Source organism: Phyllostomus hastatus, unplaced genomic scaffold (assembly GCF_019186645.2).
Source record: "Phyllostomus hastatus isolate PE091 unplaced genomic scaffold, TTU_PhHast_1.1 phas_scaffold_1674, whole genome shotgun sequence".
NCBI lineage: Eukaryota > Metazoa > Chordata > Mammalia > Chiroptera > Phyllostomidae > Phyllostomus > Phyllostomus hastatus.
The window spans coordinates 24,748,192-24,760,732 of record NW_025334011.1 but is presented as its reverse complement, the minus strand read 5'-3'; the positions used below and the strand labels follow the sequence as shown (position 1 = coordinate 24,760,732).

The following is a 12,541-nucleotide window of genomic DNA, read 5'->3' as shown; positions in this document are numbered from 1 at the left end:
CTTCTAAACTGCCCACTCACCTCTACAAATCAAAGCTGAGTTTAGTTCATGCTGGACTGTTTTCCCTATTGCAACAGTATATTACTGATTAAAATCTCTCCTGACCACTTTAACTAGTACCTGGCTTTACCTTTGAACATACCCACACATTTATATACATACATACACATAGATAAAGGGGAACCCTGGAAAACAGAATTTATTTATTAAAAATTGTGTATTCTTATATGTTTAAACATCAGTCACCTTCAAAGTATTGATGCAATACACCTATCAAGATGTTCTTTCCCTGCTAAAAACAGTTTTTGAACTTTTTGATTTTGATGCCTTTTACTACTTCTGCCATTTTTTTTTTGTTTCACCTCTTCCAACATGGAAAAACATTTTACTTTGAGGATGTTTTTCATGGTGGGGGCATGGGGGTGGGGGGAAGAGTCCCTTGGGGCAAGATGGGTGACTAAGGAGGGTAGGGCACTGAGTGCTGAGCAGTTTTTGGTTTGACTTTTTTGGTCAAAAACTGCTCAGTACTCAGTGTGGTGTGGGAAAGGTGCGTTATTATTTTTTAAGTATATTTTATTGATTATGCTATTACAGTTGTCCCATTTTTTCCCCTTTATCCCCCTCCACCCTGCACCCTCCCTTCTACCAGCATTGCCCCCTCCTAGTTCATGTCCATGGATCATACATATAAGTTTTTTGGCTTCTCCATTTCCTACACAATTCTTAACCTCCCCCTGACTATTTTGAACCTACCATTCATGCTTCTTATCCCCTGTAGCTTTTCCCTCATTCTCTCTCTGCCCCCTCCCTAATGAGAACCCTCCATGTGATCTCCATTTCTATGATTCTGTTCCTGTTCTAAATGTTTGCTTAGTTTGTTTTTGTTTTTGTTTCTAGTTTTTTTTAAGGTTCAGTTGTTGATGGTTGTGTTTGTTGTCATTTTACTGTTCATATTTTTGATCTCCTTCTTTTTCTTAGATATGTCCCTTTAACATTTTGTATGATATAGGCTTGGGGATGATGAACTCCTTCTACTTGACCTTACCTGGGAAGCACTTTATCTGCTTTCCATTCTGAATGATAACTTTGCTGGATAGAATAATCTTGGATGTAGGTCCTTGCTTTTCATGACTTTGAATACTTCTTTCCAGCCCCTTCTTGCCTGTAAGATTTCTTTGAGAAACTATCTCATAGTGTTATGGGCACTCCTTTGTTGTGGAGGATACTGGCCAGCAGTATCCATCCCTGCTGCAGATGCTCGTTGAAACACGAGAAAAACATACACAGGGACAACCGAGTCCTGTGGGGAAATAGGGACGAAACGGCCACTCTCTCTAGTGGAGAGTGTCCTGAGTCCCCGCCTGAGTAGGCTTTTATTAAGAATACAGACACAGTTTGCGGATTACAGTCTGGCAGGGAAGATCAAAAGGAATAGGTAGCTTTCAAAGGTGCTGACAGAACTCCCACTGGGATTCTGGGCAGAGTTTGGGGTTTTATCACATAAAAGACTATAGGATCTAAAAGGCTAGTCTCGTTTCCTGCCTGTGCCTTCATATTCTAATTCAATAGCATCCTCCAGCAAGCAGATCTCACAGGATCTTACATATTCTATGTCCCAGGCCTGATTACCCTGGGGGTACGCCGACTCTGGTCTGGACTGTACCGCCCCTGTTATTTCTACAGGCCTGAATCAGGCAGAAGAGACAAAGGCAGCCAGGAGACTTGGATTTCTCACAGCTAAGAACAAGGACTCAGGCTTTGACAAAGCCGAGGGGGCAGGGGTCGATGTCCATCACCCCTTCATTTCCACAGCCCTCTGAGTCTCTTCCCTGAGGCCTCCACATGATCATGCCTGTCTTAGGCGATTCCCTCCTTGGGAAATCTTACCCGTCATTGGCTAACTGATCAAGCATTGGAGGCCAGGCACAGAACAGGCAGCGTTCATGCCAGGGAAGTAAGTTTTGTCTCCTTAGTGGCTCCTGGTTCGGAGGTCTCTCACTCAGCCTTAGCCATGGGGGGTTACAGCTTCCTGTGACCAGGCAGGGCAGACTCCAACACTTTGTAGGTAACTGTCTTCTTTTCTTGCTGCTTTCAAGATTTTCCCCTTATCTTTAATCTTGGATAATGTAATTATGATGTGCCTTGGTGTGTGCTTCCTTGGGTCCAACTTCTTTGGAAGTCTCTAGGATTCCTGGAAGGCTATTTCCTTTGCCGGATTGAGGAAGTTCCCCTTTGTTATTTCTTCAAATAAATTTTTAATTTGTTGCTCCTCTTCTCCTTCTGGTCCCCCTATGATTCAGATGTTGGAATGCTTAAAGTTATCTCAGAGGTTCTTAAGCCTCTCCTCATTTTTCTGAATTCTTATTTCTTCATTCTGTTCCAGTTGAATGTTTATTTATTCTTCTGTTCCAAACCATTGATTTGAGTCCTTGTTTCCTTCCCTTCACTGTTGGTTCCCTATATATGGTAGTTTTTTTTTATTTCACTTTGCATAGCCTTCACTTTTTCTTCCATTTTGCATCCATACTCAAACATTTCTTTGAGCATCTTGATCACCAGTGTTTTGAACTCTGCATCTGATAGGTTGGCTCTTTCTTCATTGCTTAGTTCTATTTTCGGAGCTTTGATCTGTTCTTTCATTTGGGCCATATTTCTTTGTCTCAGTGCACCAGTCTGAATGAATGTTTCTTCTTTAACTCCTTGGTTGTTGGACTCCTCTGTAGTTCAATTATCTGGCAGTTCTGGTATTTTTTGTTTTGAAATGTGCTGTCCTTCTTTTGGTTGTGTGAGGAGGCAAAGTGTATCTACCTATGCTTCTATCTTGGTGGGAAGTCAGGTACATTATTATGAAACAGGCAAACACGTTGAAGGAGCCTTCAAAAAAAATTCACTGAAGCCAAACTCAGCCTCTCACAACAACACCAGCGAGTACAGATGGGTTCCTAGAAAACTAACCTAGCTGGGGCAACCTGTTCTACAAAGGGTCTGCCCTCTAGACAATAATTCCGGTCTTTTGGGGTCCCACCTCATATCTGTGAACTCAGTTACTAATACTGCTGCCAAGACAAGACAACTGCAACCCACTGAGGTTTTAGTTAACATACCAATTATGGAAGAGATTACCAACTCTGGGTTATCTTCTGAAACCTTTTATCAGTTGTATTTTCTAGAGATACCTTTTGGTAAGATCAAGAAAGGATGGCATTGAGATTTTGACAGTGTGTGCCAGTTTCTAAGACGAGTGCCCCAAGGACAATAGAAGAATACTTGTAAAAGAAATATTGCATCATTTATCTTTAAATGGCCCCCACCCTCCAGAAGATAATTCTGGGTTTTTTGAGTCCCCCCTTGTACATATGGCTTCTATGGGTCTCTGCTCCACTTGAGATCATCTGGGACAGTGCCAAGGTTGAATGCTTGGCTTATCTGAAGTCTCTCTTAAACACAAATTTGGCATTTGGAGCTGGCTGTCAGCTAAGACTTCAGGTAAAGCTGTCAGCTCTAACATCTCCATAGGCCTTCTCCATGTGGCCTGAGCTTCCTCAAAACATGGCAGCTGGCTGCCAAGTCATGTCCTTGGCGGTGATGCAGCATCATTTTCAGTGCATTGTATTTATAGAGGCAGTAACAGAGGCCTGCTCAGTTTCAAGAGGGAAAGGAAATAGACTCCAACTCCAGGTGTGGGCGTGGCAAGTTTCTAGAAGAGCAGATGGGACAGAAAATACTGCTCTAGCCTCTTTTTGAAAATGAAATCTGCTATAGTCAAAATCTCATATCCTATGACTTTATTCTTACCTCGTTATACTTTGTATTAGTCATTTTCACACTTGTCTAATCTCACTACTACACCATAAACTTCTAGTTGGCAGAGAGGTTCTTCCTTAACTTTTGTATCATCTACAGTAACCTGCAAACGGTTGACTTAAATATAATTTTGACACTAATTTCATGAATATAACATCCTTTCAATAAAGATGCACGAAATTGAAAATCTAACTGACAAAAGAAAAAGAGTAGCCTGCACCCCTCTTTACTGTCTATTTCTGGAACAGCTCTATGTTTCAAGTGAGAGCAAGGAAATAGTCTTTGACACTCTAGATAACTTTTATTAATTACCTTTCCAGTCTTTCTACTACTACATGCTACTCATGACTTTTCCTTGTATAACCACATATGCCACCTAATCTGCATTCATTAGGAATAGCACTCTTCCTTGACCTTCTCGACACTGCTTTAGTCCATCCAACAAAAACATTTCTCTCTCTCCAAGTAGATTGCCTTGTCTTCTCAAATTAATTGTTAGTGCATTAATTGTTAGTCCATTTTACCTTTTACTCCCATGTATCTCTAACATCCAGAACAATGCCATATATGCAGTAAGGTATCCAATAAACTATTGAGGAAATACTATTTACTCTCATAGAGTCATTTTTAATTTTTATTCAGTTATGGCTGGTTCTCCATAGAAGTCAGAGATGACACAGTGAAACAACACTAAAGTTATATACTAAAAGTTTTTAAAAATAATTGATTTTGCAATTGGCAGTTGGGGGTGATAATAGCCTGCTTTATTTAGATTGTGCTTTTTCAGATTTAAATACAAATGTGACAATGAACTACTACTTCCACAGAGTAATTTAGGAATTGTTTGTGTAACAGTGTTATAAATATTGAGGATTTAAACATTTTATCCAAATTTCTCAAAAATATAATAGTTTTAGCCTGTATCCTATGAGAAGCTGAAGATGAAAACCAAATATCCTAATACATCCAACAGAAATAAATGCAGGTAAAGCTTTTAGAACATCAGGACCCAAATGTCTTCACCTTTAAATCTGTGACTTCCTGTGTAACTCATAATTTCTTTAAACCATATTTCCTCAGTTTTGTGAAAGGGATACTGTCTTTATTGTCAGTCAAGGAATTTTTAAAAATAGTAAAACTTTAGCCCTGGCTGGGTGGCTTAGTTGGTTGGGGTGTTGTTCCAAATACCAAAACACTGTGGGTTTGATTCCCAGTCAGGGCACATTGCTAGGTTTCAGGTTTGATCCTGAGTCAGGGAGCATACAGGAGGCAGTTGATCAATGTTTCTCTGTCTCTCTCTCACCGCCCCCCCTTTCCGTCTCTCTAAAATCAATTAAAAAAGATATCCTCAGGTAAGGATAAAAAGAAGTATTATAGTCAGCCTAAAAAAAGCTATCCTTTAGAATATAGGATGCTTCCTTATATGTATTGAAAAATAGGAAAATTGAGCCAAATCATTGTTATAAGGAATAAAATTTTATTTTTACAAAGAATAACATATCATTTTAAACAAAATTAAAAATTTTTCATGGTTCTTAACATTTCTATAATCTGAATACCCAATTTGAGCTCTATTCATCAATGAATATGAAATTCAGCACAGATAGATATAAATGGGTTATAAATATCACATTATCAAATTTTTAAAAGGAATAAAGTAAAATATTTACCTTATTATATTTTCAATCCCATATTTTATCACAGGAATATTTGATTTGGAATTTTTCAAATGGTCTCTTCCTGTAAAGGAATTCAAAGTACTGACCCATGTTGCCGTAGTGACTGAAAATAGAAGGCTAATGTGCACAGCTCACGGCTCATGTTGAAGATGTAACAGGAAACCATAAGTAGACTTACGAGGTATAAAGTTAGAAATTTGGAGAGAGCTACACTAAACTGAAAATCTGGTTTTCCCTCTTATTTTGAGCTTATACTTTAAAATGTTTTTAACTCAAGAAACCAAAAGATCTGCAATAAAACAACATTGTACTTTATTTTCCCCTACTTTGATATACAGCATTGATGATCATTCTCATTAAATAGACCTTTGTAATTTTAGTGATTTACATGATTGGCACCAAGTTAAATAATTAGTAGGACTTGGCACAGAAAGGAAGCATTAAGGTGTATAGGAATAAAAGGGATAGAATACTACAGAAATGTTAAATCAATGCACTAATGCACACATTTATGATGTGAATCCTGAATCTACTGCTGTGACCAGAACAACTTATACATTGATTCTGAAAGACATTACCAGTTGCCAGAAAAAGTGAAGAAAGCATTGCAGTGTCCGAGTACTTCCCCCATTGTTTCTGAGAAAAACAGTGTCATGGCACAAGAATGGTCGATGGTCGAGACTCTGCAGCACCAAGCCATGGAAAGCTGCATAGTTTGCTGCTGTTTTCCAGTACCATTTACTTTCAGAATAAGGGAGTGGGTTGGTGATGCCTGGAAATCCCCAAGTACCTGGCATTGGGAAGTTCCCACTGTCAAAGTTAAAGTGCTCCTTAAACACCACTAATAAACATCACATTGCAGCAGGGATTTTTAGAAACAAGACTGATTAGCCCAGGGGCTGAAATCCCCATATCATATACCCAAAGTCAATTAAAAGTATGAAAATATTACCACAAGAACAATTTTGTAAAGGAAGACAATGTGGCAAAGCAGACCACAAGTCAATTTCACTGTAGCCAAAACTCCTTAACTTAATAATACTATGCTAAAAAATCACACTCAGAGATTTAAGGATAATGAGTAAAACAACAATCTGAAAAACACATATCAGGAATAATATAGTTTTGCTACAGTGTTTGGTGAAATCTTTTTCTTAGTGGCTGGAAAACAGCACCAAAAATGACATAAATGAAAATATCGGACTTTGAATAAAGAAGGGGAAAATTAATGAAAGTGACATCCATCAAACAAATTGAGAGGTAATGTTGAGGTAATCTATATGTAGCTATAAAGTCAGGCTAAAGAACTTCCCTGGGCATATACAGTTAATGAGAATGAGTGAAGACTGAAAAATCTGGACTACAACCTAGCTCTGTAACTCACTCAGATCTAACCAAATTGTAACATGATTGGACATGTAAGGACAAAAGTTACTTGTCAGATTTATGTACTGATTCCCTTGGCTATTCCACATATTCCAGATTAAATGGTCCTCAGCAGTCCCAAAATCTTAGAGGAAGACAGGTTTTTCATGTTACCTAATGGAAAAAGGAAAAAGGAAAGCAGGCCTTTCTTTTCATGGCAGTGTTCTTAATAGGAAGTTGTATTTCTTCAGAGCACATCATCAAGCAAATGTCTTGGTGAGGACATCTTCATGCTGCTGCAGGTGAATAGTGCCGATTCCTACAGCAGGCACTGGCAAAGGGGGTCGGCTCACGAGGCGGAGCTGTCATTGGGGCAGAAAAGAAATAAAATGACATTGTGACCCTATCAGAGGTCTGCTTAGTTCCTCCAAGGAGATGCACATATTTTTCTTAGCTTCTTTAACACACAACACCTTTTTGGAAAAATAATGATTTACATAGAATAGATTGTCACAACTAAAAACCAACTAAATTCCAGGCATAATAAGGTAATATAAATTCTCAAATTTGTTCAATTCTTCAGTAACTATTAGTTGGTTTGAGCTGTAGAGTTTCCTAAATTAGAGTTATATATATGTGAAAATGATTTGGGCCTAGCCAGCTAGTACCAAATGAATGAACAGAGTTCTAATCAAAGCAGAATAGAAAGATAAAACAGAGGCATAATTGCTTTTCTCATTGCTTTTCCCCTCCTGCAGCACAATCAACAAGAATCTGGCCTTCGGGGGGTCCCAACTGTGTGGATGGGCCTGGAACAAATATCATTGGGTGTCTCTACTCCCATATTGTAAAACAAGCCTGCTCATCACTCAGCTCCCCAGTGGCTTGGATGTTGACCTTTAAGGACAAGAATGCTGAGTAGACTAGTGGGAAAGTCACCCACAAGTAAGGGCTTTTACTTTTCTAAGTATAGTCACTTTTTGTTTTACATGATACTGGTATGTACACACAGCTTGATAAACACTTAGCATTTTATTTTGCAAGAGTAGCCTAAAACTAGACTTTATATTTTAGTTTATCCTTGAAAGAACTGGATCGATAATAGGGAATAAAACCATTTGTTGGCATTCTATGGAAAACAAGATATCAAAATATTACAAGAGGGGCAGAGATAGTACCTTGCAGGCCAGTTGCTTTTCAAACCTTGGAGAAACAAAACACCATGGGCCCATGTTCTGAGGTTCCTCCTGACTCCAAATAAAATCTGTAAAACAAGAAAATTCATCTCAGTACCTCAAGTGAACATATACAACATAAACACATACTATGTACATACATACACATTTTTCCAATATGGCATATTTTTGCTTGTCTTTTTTTTTTTTTTACAAATGCATAGTAATGTATCTACCATCACAATCATGATACAGAACAATTCTATTAATCAAAAAAATTCCCTTGCCTTGTCCCTTTGTACAATACTAAACTCCTCCTCTCACCCCCAACCTCTGACAACCACTGATCTTTCCCTTACCCCAACAGTTTTGCCTTTTCCAGAATGTCAGATAAATAGAATCATATGGTATTAGCCTTTTGGGTCTGGCTTCTTAAATTCGCAAACTCCATTTGTGATTTTGCCAATAGCAATAGTTTACTCTCTTTTATTGTCGAGTACTATGGCCCTGAGTGTGGATATACCATAGGCTATTTTATTATTTTTTAATTTATTGATTTTTACAGAGATAGGGAGAGAGAGAGAGAAAAACATTGATGTGTTGTTCCACTTATTTATGCATTCATTGATTGATTCTTGTATGTGCTCTGACCAGGAATCAAACCCACAACCTTGGCATATGGGAACAACATTCTAACTAACTGAGCTACTTGGCCAGGGTCTATAACACAGATTGTTTATTTGTTCACAGGTGGAAGGACATTTTGATGTGTCTGGTTTGAGGCAATTATGAATAAAACTGTTATAAACATTCATATGCAGATCTTTCTGGAGAGATGTTTTCCATTCTCTTGGGTAAACACCTAGGAGGGGGACCGATGGGTGGTATCGTAACTCTGTGTGTAATTGTATAAGGGACAAACTATGTCCAGAGTAGCAGTACCAGTTTGCATTCAAACCGACAGTGAATGAGGGTTCTAGTTGCTTTGCATCCTCATCATCGCTTGGTAGTCAATTTGTTGTTTTGTTTTCATTTTAGTTATTTGAATAGATATGTAGCCATATCTCACTTTGGATTAATTTGCATTTCCACTATCACTAATTATGTTAAGCATCTTTTCATATATTTAATTATTTGCCATTTGTTTCTGTGGTAAAGTGCCTGTTCAGTTCTTTAAAACATTGGATTATATATTTTCTTATATGTATACACATATATGAAAATCTTTCTTTTTTCAAAAGATTTATTTATTTTTAGAGAGAAGGGAAGGGAGGGAGGGAAAAAACGAGGAAGGGAAACATCAATATGTGGTTGCCTCTCATGAGCTCCCTCCTGGGGACCTGGCCCAAAACACAGGCTTGTGCCCTAGACTGGAAATCAAACCTGTGACCCTTAGGTTTGCAGGCTGGTGTTCAGTCCACTGAGCCACACCAGCAAGGGCCAATTATATATTTTCTTACTATTCAGTTTTAAGAGCTCTTTGAACACTCTGGATAGTCCTTTGTCAGATATCCATCTGCAAATATTTCCCCCACTTTGTGGCTTGTTTTTTTTATTTTCTTCACAGTGCCCTTCACAATGCAACAGTTTTTCATTTTTATAAAGTCCATTTTTTCTTTTATGGAGCATGCTTTTGGTATTATATCTAAGAACTTTTTGTCTAACCCAAGGTCACAAAGATTTTATTCATTTTCTTCCTAGAAGTTTCATAGTTTTACAGTTTACATTTAGGTCTATGATCAATTTTCATTTAATTTCTGCATAAGGTGCATAAAGACATCCAATTATTCTAGCTCCATTTGTTGAAAGGCTTGTCTTTACAATTATAATTGATGTATCATAAATGACAGTGATTCCCTCCAAACTCTCAAGAAATTAGATGTCTTATATGAGACAAGAGAGACTGAAAGAAATACCAAAAATCACATGAAGACACTAGCTCTAGAACTATTATTTTCATGTCTCCAGATTTCATGAGATCCAGTTTTCTCATAATTCTCACTGTCCCCATAACCTCTTTTTCACATGAGATAGTTTCAATAGGTTTCGGATATCTAAAAGTCAAAGAAACCTTTACCTTTCACATGTTCGTATTTGCTCATCTCCTGTTGCAATGAGTCCAGTGGGAAAGGGCAGAGTTCCTCTACTCGGATAATGGCGAACTCCCGCTTCTTGGCTTCCAAAGATTCCCTTTGCTTCAGCAGGGCATAGAAGTGTTTGCCAGAGCAAAACACTAGACTCTTAACACTGTTGGGCAGAAAAAGAACAGAAAGGTGGAGGGAAAATACCTTAACGTAAGAATTGTATCAGAAGAAAGGAGAAACCCATAGATTTAAATGCTTCACTACTGAAGCAGTAGGGCTCTGCAGCTGGGTTCAGTCACATGCCATGCCCTGGCAAGCCTTCTTTAGCCTCCCCAGTTCACTCTTCCATGCATATTATAGCTCCTACCCCACTCACTTAAAGGACTTACATTACGAGGGAGGAGATATGGATCACTTTGTGTTTCTTAACATGACCTAGAGTTCTCACCAATTAAAATTCAACTGCCGAGTATGGTAACAAAAGTATGCATCAAATTACTTTTTTGGATCCACAGATGAATCACCAATGACTGGTCTAAATGTTGTTCCTGGTGCCATTTCTTGAAGAGTTGACACAGCTGCCTGAGGAGAAAGGGAAAAGCCACAAATCTATTAAACAGTGGAAAGGAGCTGAAGATGCTTTTACTTATCAGGGATCTTCACCAAGAAACAGTATCAAAACTCTCGCCTAGGACCATAAGTAAACATATATAGTAATAAACACAATAGCTTTCCAAAAAAAAATATTCTGTTCCAAATACTTAAGAATAAATTATTTCCCTGAAGTTAGATAAGATTGCCTTTAGTCTGGTGCCATAATAAAATTTCAAGAATCAAAATTTCAATTTAGTCATACAACTTCATTATTAATAAAAAGTATGTTCTAATTTTTTGGAATTAGAGACAACATTTTATAGAATTTATATTATGAACCAAAAACAGCTAAGGTAGAGCAACTACTTCTTTAAGTTTTTTATTATAATTTATAAGTGAAACCTATTTGTCAGAACAAAGTTAGTGAGTATTTCTGTAATGAAAAGAAATTGTATTAACCAGCTTGATCCAAATAAATGCTTGTTGCAAAGAACTTAAGAGTACAAAACTGATAAAGTCGGGTTAGGGATTTGATCCCTTTTGCTATCATTTAGTTAGTTTCCCTACAGCCAGGTCCCAACTGGATATCTGGCTTTTTTTTTCCAGTTCTCACGGGAGGGCATTTTGTCACTGCTTTTAGAGACAGAGGAAGGAAGAGAGGAAGGGAGACAGAGAAACATCCATGTGAGAGAAAAGCATTGATTAGCTGCCTCCCGTACATGCCTGGACTGGGGATCAAATCCGCAACCTGGGTATGTGCCCTGACTGGGAATCAGACCCATGACCTTTCAGTTACAGGTTGATGCTCCAACTGAACCCCACCAGCCAGGGAGGTAACATGGCACTTTGACTAAGACCATTGTGGGCAGCCTTCCTGAGGCTGGAATATTGTGATACGACCTAAAAACTTAATATTAACTATTCGGCTATTCTTATGACTAATTAATGTAATCTTTCTCCATTCAGAACCAGATTCATTTGTCAGTCCTCGCTTCCTGTGACAGGAAACAAAGGAAGCTGGGATTCAGAGTGGAGTGGGAAGTTGGAATGGGATTTAGGTATCACCTGACACACAGAATCCATATAGCCTGAGTTGTGTTTGTCATATGACACATCACACCCAAATAGGCCATCAAAAGAAAGGGTTGACTTATATTCTGATAGATCTTTTGTACCAATAATCAAATTTTCAAGAGGAAATCAGAATTGAATAATGGTCATACTTATTTTCAATTAATAAAAGAACGTACGTCCTGGCTGGTGTGGCTCAGTGAATTGAGTGCTGGCCTGTGAACCAAAAGGTTGCTGATTTGATTTGTGGTCAAAGCACATGCCTGGGTTGTGGGCCAGGTCCCCAGTTAGGGGTGTGCGAGAGTCAATTGATGGATGTTTCTCTCCTTCCCTTTCTCCTGCCCTTCCCCTCTCTCTAAAAATAAATAAATAAAATCTAAAAAAAAAATTTAAAGAACTTAAATGTTTAATGGAGATATTTGACTGCTCAGTAAGAATAGTTTTCACTTGAAAATATACAGGATACCTACTGATATTTTGTAAGGCTCCTCAATAAGGCTTCTTTTATTTGATAAGTTATATATTAGATTTGAAGCAAGGAGTGAAATATTAGGGCCAGAACATGAACTTTTATCTTGGTTTCAAACAGCAAAAAAGACTCAATAAAATTTCTAATAGTTCAATTAAGACTTGGTTATACACACACATTATTATTGAGATATTTAATATCATTACATTTGCTACTGACTCTCAGAGTCAGAATGAGGGTAAGACAGATGAGATGCCTGGAGTGCAAAATTTAAGGTGTTCACGCCAGGATCATGCAGGT

General features: G+C 38.0%; 1 protein-coding gene across 2 annotated transcripts in view; it reads right to left on the bottom strand.

Moving 5' to 3' along the window:
• Positions 1 to 5,261: 5,261 nt before the first annotated feature.
• The window catches only part of DHTKD1 (dehydrogenase E1 and transketolase domain containing 1), a 45,364-nt gene continuing 38,084 nt past the window's right edge, over positions 5,262 to 12,541 (bottom strand). For both annotated transcript variants that reach the window (XM_045857869.1, XM_045857870.1), the window contains 4 exons: positions 10,607 to 10,689; positions 10,101 to 10,270; positions 8,027 to 8,112; positions 5,262 to 7,210 (listed from right to left, as the gene is read on the bottom strand). In XM_045857869.1, the coding sequence (XP_045713825.1) occupies positions 7,109 to 7,210; positions 8,027 to 8,112; positions 10,101 to 10,270; positions 10,607 to 10,689 (441 nt within the window). In that variant the 3' untranslated portion in view covers positions 5,262 to 7,108. The remainder of the gene's footprint in view (positions 7,211 to 8,026; positions 8,113 to 10,100; positions 10,271 to 10,606; positions 10,690 to 12,541) is intronic.